At 51.0% G+C, this 17574-nt stretch overlaps 1 protein-coding gene across 2 annotated transcripts in view; it reads right to left on the bottom strand.

The window, feature by feature from the left end:
* The window catches only part of ASIC2 (acid sensing ion channel subunit 2), a gene marked incomplete at its 5' end in the record, with an annotated part of 817018 nt that overhangs the window by 207525 nt on the left and 591919 nt on the right, over nucleotides 1-17574 (bottom strand). The window contains one exon of one of the 2 annotated variants that reach the window (XM_081110184.1): nucleotides 1921-2634. The exons of the other annotated variant lie outside the window; for it this stretch is intronic. Coding sequence (XP_080966310.1) covers nucleotides 1921-2634 — 714 coding nt within the window. Of the gene's footprint in view, nucleotides 1-1920; nucleotides 2635-17574 lie in introns of those variants that run through there. 2 annotated transcript variants of the gene reach the window in all.

Raw genomic sequence — 17574 nt, 5'->3', positions numbered from 1 at the left:
CAGCCACGCTCCTAGGAGGGATGGGATTTGGTGGGGATGGGGGAGGGCAAAGAGTGCCATTTAGGGGCCCGCTAATAGGAGACAAGCCCAGGGCCAGAGAGGAAGGTTACACGTGGCTTCTATAGCATGGGTTTGATGGTATGCAAAGCTGGACTTTGAACTTGCTGGCTCTGAGCTTTGGACAGTGTTTAAGAGCCTCATCTTTAAATGGGAATAAAACTCATTTCAAACGCAGGCGAAATGTCAGATGGAGGCCAAAGGTCAGATAGGAGGCCAAAGGTCAGATAGGAGGCCAAAGGTCAGATTCACCACCTCTGGTGGTGAATGTCAGCGGTGAAACTGGCTGTTAGCACGCAATCCTGCACACCTTGTGAAACCACCACCAGAGGCGCAGAATTGTGTTTGGTGGGCCACGTTGTGTAACTCGGAGCTGGAGCTGCTATTTGAATGTAACACTGAACTTCAATATAACTCTAGGGGCTGCCAGTTAGAGGTCAAACAACAATAAACCGAAGGGCATCACTACATAGCCTCATTCCTTCATCTCGGTGGAACTCAGAATTGTGTGTGAAGTTTAAAGAAATCACTTAGAAGCAAATATTCACGACATCGCCTGCTTCCTAAGGTAGTCACCAGGTAGGTATTCTCTAAAGGCAAACTGAAAAAGCCCAGGAAACAGTAATTCAGGGTTGCTCTACAAACAGGCTGAAAGCGAGGCAAGGAGGGCACGACTGAAGCCAGGGTTACCATTCTAGACAAGGACCAGTCTGATCAGCCAATCAGAGGCCTGGCCTGACTTGCCAACACCTGTTGGAATGGTGGTCTCTCTTTACCATCCCAGAAAAGGCCTTGTGAGAAACGCTACTGTCAGAAGTGATGCATTAGGGCTGGCAGCACTACAAATAAATACACACGCCAACATTCCCTGCATTTGTGGGAAAGCAGAAACCCACCTAAGAGGCATTTACACACAAATGGCTGCACAGGCTCGCTCCATGCTGGGGCTTGGCACCCAAACTCCTCCCAGGCAAGCAGCACAAGGCAGATACCTTCTGTGCAAACAGCTGCATTATCCAGACCCACAGCGTGGGGGAACCAGCACAGCAAACGGCTTGCAAACCCTGAGCAGAGCTTCTCCTGGCCCCAGCCGTTCCAGCCATACCTCTGCCCCCCTGCTTTCTCCACTGCAGAGCTTTGGCTCCTCTAGAGCAGAAGACCCTTAGTCACACCTGCGGGGGCCAAGAGCCCGCCAGTGCCCGCCACTGCTCAACTCCTTTGAACGCTGAAGACACAAGCCATTTTTAAAAGTAGCAGAAGGGACTGTTGTCTCCCCCACCAAACTGGCTACTGCTTCCGTGTTAATATTCTGGGAGTTTTCTCCCTGATTGGAAGGGTCTTGGAACTCTGAAGCCATAGCTCTAAGATGGGTAAGCTAGGGCCTCGGCGGGCCCCTGCCCATTTTGGAAGAGCTTCCGGTTGGTTTTCCCAAAGACAACAAGCCCACACTTAAGACATGCTTCTCTTTCCTCTCATCCATGCCTTCGACCCAGTACAGTTGCCTGGAGTCCTGTGGATGGGGTAGCGGGAGTTGGGGAGGTCGGGGGCGAGAGAGCGGGTGAGGCCCTGAAGGAGGAGGCCTGCTATTTCCAAAAAGGGCCATAAGGAGCAGAGCTGAGGACTTGGGGGTGGATAGTGGAAAGAGAAAAGCAGGTGCAGAAGGGTAGGCGACTTCTCCTACAGCTGTGTTCAACTTCCCACCCCCTGAAGGAGAAGGTACAGGGGACCCAAGAGTGGGTCACGGAAGGATGTCACCGCAAGGGGCCTAGTATCCAGCCCCCACCCCCGGCCCCCAGGAGTGGGGACCTTCTGACTTTGTGGGGAAGCAAAGGGAGCGGTTCGCGCGGAGGGCTGGCAACTCACGGAGGAGAAGTTGTGCGGGCCGCAGAGCTCGCCCCGGTACTTGCAGGAGAGCAGCATGTCCTCCAGCTGGTGGCCGAGGCGGTCCATGAAGGCGGCGCTGATGCCCTCGAAGTGGCGCGGCGGCAGGAAGAGGCGGAAGTCGGCCAGCTTGCGGAACCACTGGCGGCGCGGCTCGTCGCCCCGCAGCAGCTCGCTCACCAGCGGGCGCGCCGTGCGGTTGGGCAGCAGCAGCCCCAGCCAGTGGCCGGCGTAGTAGAGGTCCCCCTTGGAGAGGCGCGGGAAGCGCAGCGGGTTGTTGTTGCACACGGTGACGGCGGGGAAGGGCAGCTGGCGGCTCCACTCGCGGTGCACCCGCGTGTGCGACGGGAAGCTGAGCCAGTAGAGCAGGCGGTTCGAGGACCAGGACAGCAGCAAGCCGAGGGACGTGCAGAAGGCCAGCACCCACAGCGCCCGCCGCTGGAAGGAGCCCCCCGCCGCCGCGCGCCCGGCGCACATGTGCCGCAGCCCGTGCAGTTTAGTGCGGCTCAGCGACGGCCGCCCCCTGCGGGCGACCCCTGGCCCCTGCAGCGCCCGCTCGCGCGCGCCGCCCCTGCCGCTCCCGGGCTGCCCGGCCGCCGCCACCGCCGCCGGCGCCGGCTCCTCGCGGGCCATGCGGAAGCGTCCCGGGCCGGTGAGCGCGGCCGGGTGCAGCCCGGCTCCACCGCTCCGGCTCATTCATTCAGTCCTCGGCTGGCGGCAGCGGCGGCCCCGACCGGGCGGAGCCGCCATGGGAGTCCGCAGCAGCAGTGGGAGCAGCAGCAGCAGCAGCCGCCGCGCGCAGCCCGCGCTAGGGAAGCGTGCGCCCGAGAGGAGCTCCGCTGGCGCGGCATGCCCGCCCGGCGCTGCCGATGCCGCTGCCGCCTCCGCGGGCGCCCGCCCGTGCCTGAGCGCCGCCGCGGCCCGCCGCCCCTGGCCTCTCCCGAGTGCCTCTCTAGACTTCCTGGCCCCCGTGTTCCTGAAGGAAGCCCGACGCCGGTCACTACCTCCGCCTGGTCCCCCACCGGGCGCCGCCTCTCCAATCCCCGGGTGCTGCGCCCGCCTCCCTGCGTCCTGTCTCTCCGGGGACCCTGAACTGAGCCCCCCCTGCTTCGCCTAACCCCAGCTTTGACGCTGGTCCCGGGAGAGCAGCCACTCGGCCACCATGGCCGATTTGGACGTTCCCAAGGACCCCACCAGCCCGGTCCGTAGCACAGCGGTGCTGGGACACGGGAGAGAAGTCGCCAGGGAATGAGCGCCCCCAGAGGCTCGCGCGGGCCCTGGCTCGGCGGCTGGGGTGGGTGTGTACTGGGGTGAGTGGTCGCTCAGTTGGCTGCTGCCCTCCTTCCCTTCCCTCCAGGACCCTTCTCACTGCTCCTCCGGCTGCGCTCCACCGAGAGTGGCTGAGGCTCCCCCAAGTCCCGCGCCCGAGCTCTGCGTTGCGTGTGCCCCCTCCCGCCTGGGGCTGGGGGCTCTCAGGGCGTCCTGCTAGGGCTGCTGGCTGCTGGCCCCCGTCGAAGAGGCTGGCCAGAGGGACGTGTCGTTTCTGCAGCCTGCTCTCCGGGGTGCCTCGAGTCTCCGAACGCGGGTCTCACTGTCCGCTGCCTCTTCTTCTCCCTGCCCTGGGGGCACCAGGTGCCAGGGACTGCGGAGCCCCGCTTACACCTCCCAGGGGTGACCCCAACTCGCTGCTCCTCGAGCTCTTCTCCTCTCGAGACTCCAAGCCCGCGGTGGCGGCGGCGCCGGCTGCCTTCCTCTCCCGCCTGCCCGGCCCTCCTCGGGCCCCGGGCGAACTTGGGCAGCGGCCGCGCGACGCCGGTGCTGGGCTTCCAGCACCTGCTCCTCCGCGCACTGGCCCCGGGGCTCCGGGCGGGCGGGGCGGCGGTGGCGAGCGCCTTGCGCTCCAGGAGACGCGGTGCTGACGCGCCCGGCTCCTCCTCGCTGCATTTTAATTCCTGGCCACTGTGGCCGCTGCACACCGAGCGGGAAGCCGCTTGCCGGAGTCGCCGGGTGAGGGACGCACTGTACAGATGTTCTGGGGTGTGCGGGCTGGTGGGAGAGGCATGGAGTGGATGCAGGCTGTTTATGGGGGGGGGGGCGTGTGCAGATAAGTGTGACAGCCCTTCTGACTGTGAGGTGGGCTGTGAGAGTGTGCCACTGGCTATGTGGGCATTTGCACAAGTATTTGAGTGGGTGTTGTGCCCTGAGTGTGGGTGGGATGTGCATGTGTCTGTGGGAATAGGCATTTCCGTGTATCTCATACATGTGAGCTTGTTTGCACATGCTGTACTGTGGCCATTTGAGTAGGTGCGGTGTGTGTAGGATAGAATGATGGTGTATGTTCTATGTGTGCGTGCATGTGTGCACTTAGTGGGTGGTAGGTACCAATGGACGTGTTGATGTGAGGTGCACAGTAGGTCTACCCCTACTTTCCAAATACTTGACTCACTGAGGCCTCACGGGGACAGGTAACACTTCCAGCCTCATGACTCCATGGGATAAAGTTTTCCAGACATTTCCAGGAGAGATCTTGATGGGGGTGGGGGGTGGTTGGCAGGTGGGAGTAGGGTGGGAGGGCACTCGGGCAGATCTGTTAAATGAGCAGCTGGTGTCAGAGAGGCATTGGGTGGGCTTTCCCTCCCTATCTACCTGGAGGGCATCCTGTCAGCACCTCAATTCCCTGCCTCTGGTCTCCAGAGAAGAGGACATCTGAGCTCTACACATCCCCACTCACCCACACATATACATATGTAAACACAACACACATGCATATAATACACACACATATACACAACCCCTGGAGCCCCTTCTCATTCACCTGGGGCACAAGCTATGGAAGTTGGGCTTTGCTGAAATTCTGCTTTGGATTCAGTTCTTTGAAGATGTCTGTAGCGGGCTTTGGGGGACAGAGGGCTCTGAATCTGCCAGTTTTATGGGACCCCTAACAATGGCTCACACACCAGTGCTCTCAGCCAGGTCCCAACAGTCCTGGGCGGTGCCACACCGACATGTATCCCAGCCAAGGTGGGACAAGCTTGTGAGCTCCATGCAGTTCCTGATGAAACAGCAGGGCACGCATGGGCCATCTTCCAGCATCCGAGCTCCGGGTGGCACCGTGCTCTGTCTTCCAGAAACCTTTAGGGCATTTTATGTTTCTGATTTGTTCAGCGAGCGTAGGTTTTTTCTTTCTTGGAAGTTTCCTCGTGGAAACGTACACATGCTGCTTGGTCTCCTGGGTGTCTTCTCTGCCATGGGTGTTCCTGTTAATTCTCAGGTGGTCGCTTCCCCAGAGGCGAAGGGGTGCCCTGCACGGGCCCCAGGAGTCTTGGCCCGGAAATCCAGAGGCAGACTCAGAGACGAATGGTGACCCCAAGCTATGACCAGTGGCTCTCTTTATGGCAAAGGTATACAGTGTGTTTCCTGCCCAGCCCGAAATGCCCCCACCTCCTCCCTGACCAATACTTTGACCAACTCAGTGAAGTTCAATTCTTTCTTTAAATACTGCCTACTAGGTAACTGGATGGACACTTCCCTTATAGCCCTTGTAGCACCTTAGCATTGCTTGTGTCCAGGCCTTTCTTCCAGACGTGAGTCCTTTGAGGACAGGTACTACCTCTCATTCACATTTATGTTCCTACCTCTTAGCACAGCACCCTGGCACAGTGACAAAGAGGGGGAAGGAACTAAGATTGCTTGAATATTTCTATATGCCAGGCACTGAACGGTACACATAAACATATTGTATTTAATTTCTCACTCCAACCCTGCAGGGGAGATTTTTGTTTGTTTGTTTTACAGTTGTTAAACCAAGGGGCTTGGAGAGCAGGAACTGAACTCAGCTCCAACTCATTCCAAAGTCTAAGGTTTTCCCTCTCCATCATGTTTGTCTCTAAAGTACTGATAGCCCTGGTCCGGTGGCTCAGTTGGTTGGGGCATCGTCCCCGTACACCAAAAGCGTGCAGGTTTGATTCCTGGTCAAGCACATACTTGGGTTTCAGGTTCGCTCCTGGTCAGGGCACGGGCAGGAGTCAACTGATCGATGTTTCTCTCTGCCCCGCCCCCCCCTTTCCTCTCTCTTTGAAACCAGTAAAAACATATTCTGGGGTGAGGATTAAAAAAGTATTATGATAAATAACAATAATAATAACAACAATAATATAATAAGAAATGTACCTCCTAAGCACTAGGTCCTGTTCTAAGTGACTTACACTAAATGTGTCATCACCGTTGTAAATGTTCAATCCTCAAAACAATCCTATGGGTAGATAATTATTTTCTCTACTTCGGAGAGGAGGAATCTCTACCAGAGAGGGGGTGAGCCACTCTCCCTAAGCCCCACAGCTCCTAAGCAGGAACGCAGCCTTGGACCCCAGGCAGCCTGGCTCCATCCCTGTGCTCTCAACCCCTACCCCACACTATCTCTGCTCTCGCAGCCACGCTGACACGACAGCTCGTGTGAATTAGCTTTCCCAGCCTGGCAGACTCCCTTGGCCGGAAAGACAAATTCACAGGGCAGTGCGTGAGCTGACCCACATAACCTGTCCACCAAGAAATTAGGCTTTAGCGTTGTGATTTGCCAATAATAAGCTTTTAAGAACATTTCCCTTTTCTTGTTTATCTCCAAAACATCTGTTGCTCCACACCTGGCATCCTGGCATTCTGTGCGGTGCTCGTGTGCAGTGGCAGAAGGGCCAGTGGCCAGCCAGTCCACATGCTGCCGTGTGACCGCCACCATTCATAATAAGCTCTTTCTCCCATGAAATGAGTTTCTTGGGAGAAAGAGGTCCATTGAAGTCAATGCGCTTTTTTAAAAAAATCATGTTTTTATAATCTCATTTTAGGAGCGGACACTTTTGTTGGCTGGATCAGGCTTCGCTGGAGCCCCCCATGTTCCTATTGCCCCCAAGCCCTACTACTCGGGGGTCTGGCACTGGAAAGTGTCCGAGGTACCACCTGACCCTGCTCCCGACCTGCTGCAGGCAAACCCCTCTACACACCCTCTCAGGGACGGCCCACCAGCCTATTCTGGAACACCTGGCAGTGCTTAAAGCTTCATCCTGTCATCAAATTGGAATTGGTCTCCTTGTGACTTTCTCTAATTGACCCATCAGGAGCTGCACCAAATAGCTTGATCTTTCTTTCGCATGGGAACCCTTCGAAACGCTTTATGGGATCAGAGCACGTCACTGCTAAAGGGGCTCTCGTGGTCTACCTAATAAGGCAGTCTTTTGTTCTCTGGGCTAAATGTTCAACTGTTTCTCCTGTATGTGCTGCTCTTGGGATGGGATCTCTGATGTCAACATCCTTAAAAAGGGACCCTCCAGCCTGTGGAGGAGAAGCCCACCAAGCCTGTTATGCTGGGCCTGGTCCTTGCAGCCCCCGATCTTACTGCTGATGGTCACGGGTTCTTATTAGTCCTCTTACCCCTGGGGTTTAATGGAGGGGGTGGGTGAGGAGAGGGGATATTAATGATGGGTTCTTGGTGTCCCTGCTTAGAATGCATGGTGCACTTTTTTTTTAATCTTCACCTGAGGACATTTTTCCCCCCATTGATTCTAGAGAGAGTGGAAGGAGCGGGGGGAGGTGTAGGGGGAGAGAAACAATGATATAAGAGAGACACATTGATTGGCTGCCTCCCACATGCACCCCAACCAGGGTGGGGATTGACTGGGAATTGAACCCAAGACCCTTTGGTCTGTGGGAAGACGCTCTAACCCCTGAGCACCGGCCAGGGCAGAGTGCACTTTGTTTTAGGACTTTGCTGCTCATAGTGATGAATCAACGCTACTTTTAACATTTAAGTTCATTGATATGATGGGAGAGGTGGTCTTCTATGGGTCTGCCTGTGAATCTCATTCCCTCTCTTTTTCTCCTTTCTCTTGTCTTTCTTTTCCTGTGTCTGTGCTGCCCAAGGCTCTCTCTCACTCTATCTCCCTCTCTCTTCTTTCCCTTCCCGTTCTCCTCTCCCCAGCCGCTGCCTGAAGCCTAGTGGTCCTCTCTGACACCCCCTTCGCCTGTACTACCAGTGGCCTCTGGGGTCACAGAAGTGGCTGCAGTGTCACAGGCCCTGAGCACATGTCTCATCGTCACAGTGGGGGTGCCTGTATTGGTGAATGACAGCAAGGAGGACCTCCCCACTGTGGGTTTAGCTCATCACACACTCATTTTTTCCACCCGTCCCACGGTGGGGTTGGCACTGGAGACACTGTTCCATCCTACCTTTTCACAAGCTTCAGCGTCTCTACTGCTTTTCCTCTCACTTCAAGTCTATTGCACTTGGCCTCTCCTAGTTTTCTCTTCTGGGCTCTTTCTTAGACTCATCAGATATCTGTTTGCCCTTTTGGTCATCCCCATCCTCCACGAGCACTAAATTCCAGGGGTAAGAGGGCAAACAGGAGCCCCCGAGCACCATAGAAAAGATTAAAGGCTGCAAGGACCAGGTCTGGGATCGAGGGCTGGTGGGCTCGCGCTCCCCAGAGCTGGAGGGAGCTCTGCTCAAGCACTGTGCTCCCTGTTGAGTGGCAAACCCCGAGAGGTGGGAGCTGGACATAAGAGCTAATTTTACTCTCAGGGGAGGAAGTTGAGGTCCAGGGAATTTGCTCTAAATTCACACAGATTGATACTGAGTGACAGAACTAGAATCCAGGTTCCAACTTCTGGTTCATTCTCTGATCACCCAATGAAATAACTTTTTAAAAATCCATTTTGCAATCAGTAATGTATTTACATGGTCCAAAAAGGGCACAAGGGGGGAAAATTTAGTAAATTTTACTACATCTTTCCTCCCTACAGGCAACAAATGCTATCAATTTGTTGTATAATCTAATAGTGATGCTTTATGAATATATATGTGTGTATAGTCACCATATGTCCCTTTTTTTTATACAAATGGTTGCGTTCCGTGAATACCATTTACTAGAGCAATTGTAGTCCATATTCTTCACACCTTTCCCTTGTATTTTCAGTTATTTTATGCTTGCCTTCCTCTGGCACCTCATTCTAACTTCTGTTATTTTTCTCAACTTCTCATTTCACATTGTCCTGCTCTCCCATCCAAGAAGGACAGTGGGTACTATGACAAGCTGGTACACAGAGCTTGGCATTTTATTATCAGATTTTTTGTTAACTGTTTGGTAGATACACTGATGGATGGAAGCTCTCATGTGGAGAATCTCAAAGAGCAGGTAATGCAAAGATATTTCCTCTCTGCCTCTGAAGACTATTACATGATGATTTGCATAGGTTTTAATTTTCTGGTCATATTTTCCTTAGGCCAATTATAACGCACACATGCAGTTGAGTGCTCTGTGCACACAGCTCTTGTTGGTTTGGGAAGGTGGTCCAAATATGCATTGACTGGCAGAGAAAGCCAGGCTGGGATTCAGCAGTTTCTGTAATTAATTTAGATAGAGTGTAACACATACCACAGAGAAAACCAGAAGGTACCAATGCCAAAAGTGATCTGAGTGAGCATGTAATTGAACTTAGAAAATTGATGCACACAGTTTAGTGACTTGCATCTGGTCAGTGGGAAGTTGATCTGATGATGGTACTGATGGTGATGATGATGGTGATGATGGTAATGCTGGTAGGGATGATATGATGGTGGTGGTGATGATGGTAATGATGATGATGATGGTATTGATGATGGTGATAGTGATGATGGTGATGGTGATGATCATGATGGTGATGATAATGCTATTTGATAACTGACACTGAGTATTAACTCAGGCACTGTGCTCAATTAATATGCATTAACTCATTTAATCCTCACAACAACCCTATGAGATATGCACTACCATTATAGCTCTTCTACACAGGAAGAAACTGAGGCAGAGATTTTACAAGAGTAATTATAGTCCATATGCATTACCGAGCAACGCCAGCACATTCCCTCCATCAGCATACAAGTATCTTGTCCAACAGTTGGATTCAAACCCAAGTATGTTGGCTCTAGAGTATAGGGTCTTAAGTTGGTTGTCATTAGCTGAAAGTAGTGACTGTAGCAGATATTTATGGAGCGTCTAGGTTATGTCAGGTACTGTCCTTGGCACAGGAAATGCAACATCTACTCAGATATGGTCCCTGACTTAGTTTACAGTCCAGTGGGAGACCTGGGTAAAAAGAGAGATAAATTTCATAATGCCTGAGAAATGTTATGCCAAAGTGAGCACAGCGTGTTGAGGGGCCAAAGGAGCACACTCCCCTTGAACAGCCTGACAGCTGTGGCCATCCATGCTCTCTGCTTTCCTCAGAAGGTCTCCATTCACTTTCATTTTCACCCCAGCTCATGGAGAACTGTGTGGCCTCTCTCACGAGGACCAACCTTTGAGCCATGATCTGAGACAAAGCAATGTCAGCACAGCCCCACGTCAGGAGGCCTTGATCCTCGTGGTCCCGGACATCTCCATCCATGTCCTCTTCCTGATGTGGGATTTTGTGTCTCCAGGGCTGTCTTGTTGACCTGTGACATATACTTTCTATGTTCAGGCCATCTCCACAATCTGTCCTCCTCCCCTAGCACAGCCTTGCTTATCACTGACTTATTCTGGGTCTACGCTTGAATAACTGGGTCTTGGTTGTAACTTGGGCTATGAAGTTAGCAGAGAAATGGAGCTTTGCATGCTTTTCTACCCAATTTCCTCTCCCATACCCATAACAAAACTCTCATTAAAATAGTTAAGCACATCATCTTCTCCAACACTGACCATCCACTCAGATGACGAAAAGGCATCCGGTTAAAATAGGATTTAATGAAATATACAACTCTAGGCACAATTAAGAATTTATTCACAATTCCTTGACTGTCCCCTCAACTGTTTTCAGCCATGACTTCATCTTGCCCTGACTCTCACCTCCGCGTTGGGGAGCATTAACTAACCAGACCTGAATCTGTCCGGCAGACAGGCCCTCTGCAGTGACACGGAGATTTAAGGCCAAGTTGATTGGTCTGATGCCTCCATCCGGGCTGCTTTCCTCTGAGCCACAGCTTTCCTGTCTCAGCCACTGGAGGTTTGTTTACTCTCTTTTCCTTATAAACGACCTGACCAGACCACTGCCATGGATCTCCCTGCTCCCAGTTTATCTTGCCTGTCCACCCACGTAGGGAGCAGAAAGGGAGGGATTTAGTACATTCTTTTCCAGTGGTGATGATCCCAACAGAAGACAGGAAGAGAAGGGCAGGGCGGGGAAGGTAGAAGGGAAGGGAAAGGATGGGAAGGGAAGGCAGAGGAGGAGAGAGAAGCACAATAACAGAGTCCCAACTAGGTACCTACCACGTTCTGTTACATGCACCAGTAATGACTCTTCATGACAACCCTCCAGGTGAGTAATATTGTCCCCGTTTTACAGATGGGGACCAAGAAACTTTATCTAATTTTATTATCTCTTCTGTGGGTTTAAGGACAGCTTAAAACACAATAACAGCCATGATCACATAATGCAATCATTCACTGAGCTAGATGTCAGGCACTGAGTTAAGCCTCATTGTCCAAATGAAGGAAACGAGGCTCAGAGAGGTGAAGTAACTTGCCTAGGGTCACACAGGGTATGACACAGTGTCAAGATCCAGGATTCTGACCCAGGTCTAACTCCAATGTATTGGAAATTATTAGATAGACAAGAAATTGGGAGTTCAGCAAGAGAAAAGACAAAGTGGGTGGCAGCATTATTTGGAGTTTTGCAAAAATCCTTGGGGAGATGAAGGAAGTGAAAACAGAAGCAAGACTCTCAGTATCCGCTGTGCATCTGGAGTTCTGCTCTTCCAGCTCTGGTGTGATGCCATCATGGCAGAGCTAAAAATATACACGCGCAGGGGTAGGGAAGAGGTTTGGGGAAGTACCCATGGGTACAGTGCCAGGCTGGGCTAAGTAAGCTAGAGAGGACCACACAAAATATTTCCTCTCTCAACATCTAAGTCACCTATACACAGAGAGCTATCACATGGCCACAGAGTGGGAAACTACCATTACAAACCACAGGTTTTCAGCCTATCCTTCCCTGTCTTCTTTCTTCCCTTCTTCCCTACTTCCCATTTCCTTCCTTCCTTTCCATTTCCTTCCTTCCTTGCTTCCTCCTTTCTAATCGATGCTTCTTTAGCCCAACAGTGCTTATGTTGACTCATCTAATATTCGCCAGCAGCCTGCAGCACTAACATACATTAGATCTGAAACAGTTTTCTGGAAGTGCTTTGAGTTATAAAGGCGAGTTCATAAGCTTAATATGTAGTAACTAGAGGCCTGGTGCACGAAATTCATGCCCTTGGGTGGGGGTAGGGGAGCACTCCTCAGCTTGGCCTGTGCCCTCTCGCAGTCTGGGAGCCCTCGGGCATCCTCAGCACTGCTGTTGGAGGTGGGAGAGGCTCCTGACACCACCGCTGCGCTCGCCAGGTGTTAGGCCGGCTTCTGGCTTCTGGCTTCGCGGCGCTCCTCCTGTGGGAGCACACTGACCACCAGGGGGCAGCTCCTGCATTGAGCGTCTGCCCCTTGGTGGTCAGTGTGCATCATAGCAACTGACCGTTCCGCCAATAGGTCGATTTGCATATTAGCCTTTTATTATATAGGCTAAGAGCATGAAACACTTCATAGCCTTTGACCTTGTAATCCCACGCCATTGTAGGTTCCCCAAGGAAATAACCCCAAAACAAAGAAAAAGTACAAAGGTGAAGCTTTCCATGATAGAGGTGGAAAAAGAAAGAGAAACAAACAAAACACATTAAGTACAGTTCACATGCCCAACACTAGGGGAATGGCCAAGCAAATGATGGTGATACTGTGTCACTGGAAAATTAGATCATTTTAAAAGATGAACAGGACAAGGATGCCAGTGTGTTGACTCATATATAAAATAACAGTGAGTAATCTGAGTACCAAGGCACACGAGCCTGACCTCTCTCTTTGTATATGAGTGAAGATGGCCAGAGGGGAATTAGGAGAGAGAGGGTTTACTGACAAGTAGTTATGCCATGCTTGGAAAGCGGGCACATTAGAAGCAGAAGGTATTCTGTCTCTATGAAGTGGCATCACTGGCTTATGGGCCACTGCAGCCCTGAACCTCTTGGCCAACCTCACCATCCTCCCCCGACCCCGGACGCTGCCCACCAACTGATGACCATGATTCACAGATGTTGCCCTGATGTGGCTGTCTGCAATCACCCCGAACCGTGCCCACTCTGAACCATGTTCCTCTTGGCTTCTGACTCCTGGACTCCCCCCCACACACACCCCCACCCCCGCCGGCCCTGCATTATCAGGCCTCCCACCTTCGTCTCAATCCCTCAGCAATGACTCATGAGATAGATGCTCTGTGACCAAATAGTGAACCATAATGAAAACTGACTCAGAGGCTAAACTGTTCCCAATAAGGGGAAATTGTTATTTGCCTCTGAGGTGATATTTTCCTTGTGTCCTTTCTGCTTGTTGGCTCTCTATTATCTGTCCCCAGTCTCTGCCTGGAAACCTTACTCTGACTTGTAATTCAATTTTTGACTGGGAGACTTGGTTTGGTGCACTTGACCCTGGTCGGACCTCAACAGCATGAAGGACCTGAGCACTCTCCCCAGCTACAGCTGTGCTTCCATCTCAAACTACAGCTGGACTTGCCCTTGGTCTTGGCACCCGTAATACTTTCTTTCCAGCTTAGAGGTGGTGCAAGCAGATAAGGAAAAATACCATTTGAGCAGTCACAATGCATGTCACAAAATCCATAACAACAACAATAATAATAATAGCAATAATTAATTGAGGATAGTCATGTGGCAGGCATGCCGGGAACTTTGCATGCATTAACCCATTTAATCCCCACAGTAAAGCTAATGGAATAGATGTTATTCTTTCTATTTGTGCCAAGGAGGAATCTGAGGCTGAGAGATAGCAAGTGGATTATTTAAGGTCAAATTCAGGTTTTGCTGATGTCGAGTCCTCTCTGTCCCGGCCCCTCCCCCTTATTTGATCCCAGACACTGAAGATCCCATTGCATACTTTAAGCATGAGCGAGCCCTTGCCTTTCACAGAGCCTGCCTACTCCTACTCTGTGTACAATCCTGATAACGCGCCTGGCTATTTGTTTTTCAGGCTCCGAGCAGAATAGAAATGATGCATGTTATGAAGAGAAACAAGCAGGCTTAAGATGCAAGAGTAGCGATAGGCAGAAAGGATAGCCAGAGCCCAACAGCAAAGGAGAAGACAAAATCCACTGTAAAAACAGATAAAGGGACTAAAAAAAAAAAATGATGTGCTTTCATGTTGGGAAAACTCCACACATTAAGAAAAAAAAAAGTCTGAAGTCTTTTAGCTCAAAATTATAGTTGGAACCTCCAATGATGGCCTTGAGTCACCACGGTTACATTTTGTTCTGTATCATTTGCATAAGAATATAGGAAAGGATGGGATATATTTCAGAAGGTGTTTTAGCCAAATGGTTCCATTTTTTTAAAAAAGTTGGTGCTTAAAGGAACCCATAAATCCTGGAAACACTGGCTATTCAGGAAAATGCTTACTTCTTTGGGAGAGAAAGTCTAAATAAGGAAGGTTTGACTCTCTCTTCGAGCCATTGTTCTAGCCACCACCTTGAACCAAAGTTGTCCTTTTGTATGATGGCCAAACAGTGACTTGGGACAAGACTTCACATTCCCCATTGGCTACCTTGCTGCCAGTGGGGTTTGTCTTGTGGGTAGTTGTTCCATAAAAGTAAGTTTTGTGGTATTTAAATGTTTTCATCGCTTTTCTGTTTCTTCAAATAAAAATGACGACAGACCAATTTTTATCACAGTTTTTGTCCTGCAGGAAGAAACAATAAAGGAAAATGGCATTTTATTTGAGAAAACAGTTCTAAGTGTCTCCATCAGAAGCATTTTAGGGTTCTGTTCTGTAGACTGGGAGGTCTTGTGCAGTAGGAGACAGCCAACTTCTGACCGATAGAGGGGCGTCCCAGGAGCTCAGCACTAGGGTCCTGAAGGCAAACTTCCCCTGAAGTTTTTCTGTGTGTGTGCATGTGTGTGCACATATGTGCACGTGTGTGTGCATGTGTTTCCCTTTGGCACACTCATTGGCTGATACAGAGAAATGTGCAATGTCTGTGCTGCTCTGTGAAGTATTGACAGCATATCCTTTTAAATTGGGGCTGGAATTTTACCCAGGAGAAGAGACATTTCAGTTATAAATTCTGTCTCTAGAAATCTTGAAAGTATTCTCAATAAGCCCTCACCCCACCACATTCCATCCATCACCAAAGGCTGTGGAATCTGCCTCCTAAATCATTCCCAAGCCCCTTCTCTGTGACCCCCGGTCACTGTCACCTTGGCTGGGGCCTCCTGGTCCACAGCTGACAGCCTACCCTGGTATGGAAAGCTCTGACTGGGCCCGGCCTTTAACTGCCTCCCTCTCCAATCCTTTCCCTACTCTGCCTTTCTGACTGTGTCCTTCCTCCGCTTGAAATCCTGCAATGGCTCCCAGCGCTGACTGCAGAGCTCACAGCCTGTGTTCTGGGTCCCACAATGCGTTACAGGGAGTTCAATACCGATGCTCGCAGCTCTGGGGGCAACAGGGCAGGCTTGGGGCAGCAGGAGCCCCAGGAGCTGCTCAGGGGCACAGCCATGTCCATTTGCCCCCGGGTGCTGTATAGATACCTACTTTATTCTTGAGGAAAATTCCAGGAAGTTTTGGAAAAGCCTAGCTTATAAAGCCCTTCTTCACCCTGGCTCCCTCTGCCCCACCAGCCTCTCATACTACCTCCTACCCTCAAAACCCTTTGCCCCGGCTAGCTAAGCCCTTGCTTTTCCATTTCTACATCACATTTTTTGCAACGTTATGCCTTGGGAATGGTGGCCCAAAAGGCATCCTCCCTTTTCCTGTGCCTGCTGAACTTGCACACTCACTTCTGAGACCCCGCCCAACACTGGCCTCTCTGGAGCTCTGCCCTGTCCTGCAAACAGGATTAAGCACCGTCTCCATTCTGCTCCAGTCCAAGCCAGCAAGGGGAAACTGGGCAGTTTCTCATACTGAGTCTTAATTCTCTCATTTGAAAAATGGAGATAATAATATCTGCCTTGCAGGGTGAGCGTGGAGATTAAATAAAATAACATATGTAAAGCATTTAGCACAGAGCGTGGCATATAGAAAGCACTCGGTAAATATGTGTTGAATAATAAATGGTAGTTGCTATCATTAACCACCAAGCTTCTGCCAGTGCGCGGATCCCACTATTGCGCAGCGGTTGTTAACTCTTTTTAAGACTTTCCTGTTCATCGGGGTGAACAGATTCTCCTCTGCTAGGAGGTCAGCTCTGTGAAGACATGGATCTGGGGGCTATGAACCAGGAGCATCGACCTATGAACCAGGAGGTCATGGTTCAATTCCCAGTCAGGGCACATGCCCAGGTTGTGGGCTCGATCCCCAGTAAGGGGCATGCAGGAGGCAGCTGATCAATGAATCTCCCTCATCATTGATGTTTCTCTCTCTCCCTCCCTCTCCCTTCCTCTCTGAAATCAATAAAAATATATTTAAAAAAAGAAAGAAATGGATCTGGGGTTTGCCCACTGGTGTACTGTGCACCCCCTCAGCACAGCCTGGCGCACAGTAGCCCTCAGCCAACCTCAGTGTTGGTTGCTCGGTTTCCTCGTTTGGCTCTTGTGAAGGTCAAATGTGATGATGCATGTGAGAGACGCTGAAGGTATAAACATCTCACACACATAAATCTAGGAATCGTCCTTTCATCGAGACTTTTTGTCTCAAGGCGGATGCTCAGGTTGAGCTGTCAGCACACAAACCTGCTCCCACTCATGTTCCCTGGTGTGGCATGCGAGCTTTAGGGACGTCTGGTGCTCACATAAAACGCCAGCACCTTTGCTGTACAGAGGTAAGCAAGGCGGGATTCTAATGGGCATCATTACCTTCCAAAATAGATGCCTGGACAGAAGAGCCATTTATGGCTCTGTCAGCTTCAGTTCTTATGCCTCTAACGTACATGCGGTTCCAGATGTTTTGTTCACTGAGTCCAGTTACTCTCCTTCTCCAGACCAGGGTGTGAATGCTCTTATCCAGGACCTTGGGAAGGGCAGGTGAGGGAGGCTCTAGGGTGGATCGCACTTCACTGGAGAGATGGCAGCCGTTAGCAATCAGCTGGCCCACTCTCCTCGGTCCAATTTACAGATAAGGAAACTGAGGCCCAGAGAGTCAGAGCCTTGTCCCAGGTCACACGGCCAGCGTAAGCATTCCTTCCTTCCACCTTACCACAAGGTTTCTATGACAGAGAGGGGGAGAAGGCAATACCCGAAAAATACTGGGAAAATGAAATCTACTTAAAGGTTCCATTCATATATATTTGGTAGCTCGGGTCTGTGAACAGAGTCGGGGAAGTGAAAATACTCTATACGTGCAGGTGGTGAACATATAGGTAAGTCACAAAGGTGGCTTGGTGTGTGTCTGAATGTCCCTCTGTCTCTGTGTGTATTTTATTATCTAGATAATGAAGATGATTTTATTTTTTTATTTCATTTGCAGGAAATCAGAGTGGGGAAATTTCTATACTAATAAAAGGGTAATATGCTAATTAGACCAGGTCAACCAGACATCTTCCGGTCATCCAGTCCTCCTTCCAGACAAAGCCACAGTGGGAAGACAGAGGCGGTTAGGGGCAATCAGG

This window comes from Myotis nattereri (assembly GCF_964212035.1).
Source record: "Myotis nattereri genome assembly, chromosome: 16".
Lineage (NCBI taxonomy): Eukaryota > Metazoa > Chordata > Mammalia > Chiroptera > Vespertilionidae > Myotis > Myotis nattereri.
The sequence above is the reverse complement of the archived record's forward strand: the minus strand, read 5'-3'. Positions and strand labels throughout refer to the sequence as shown.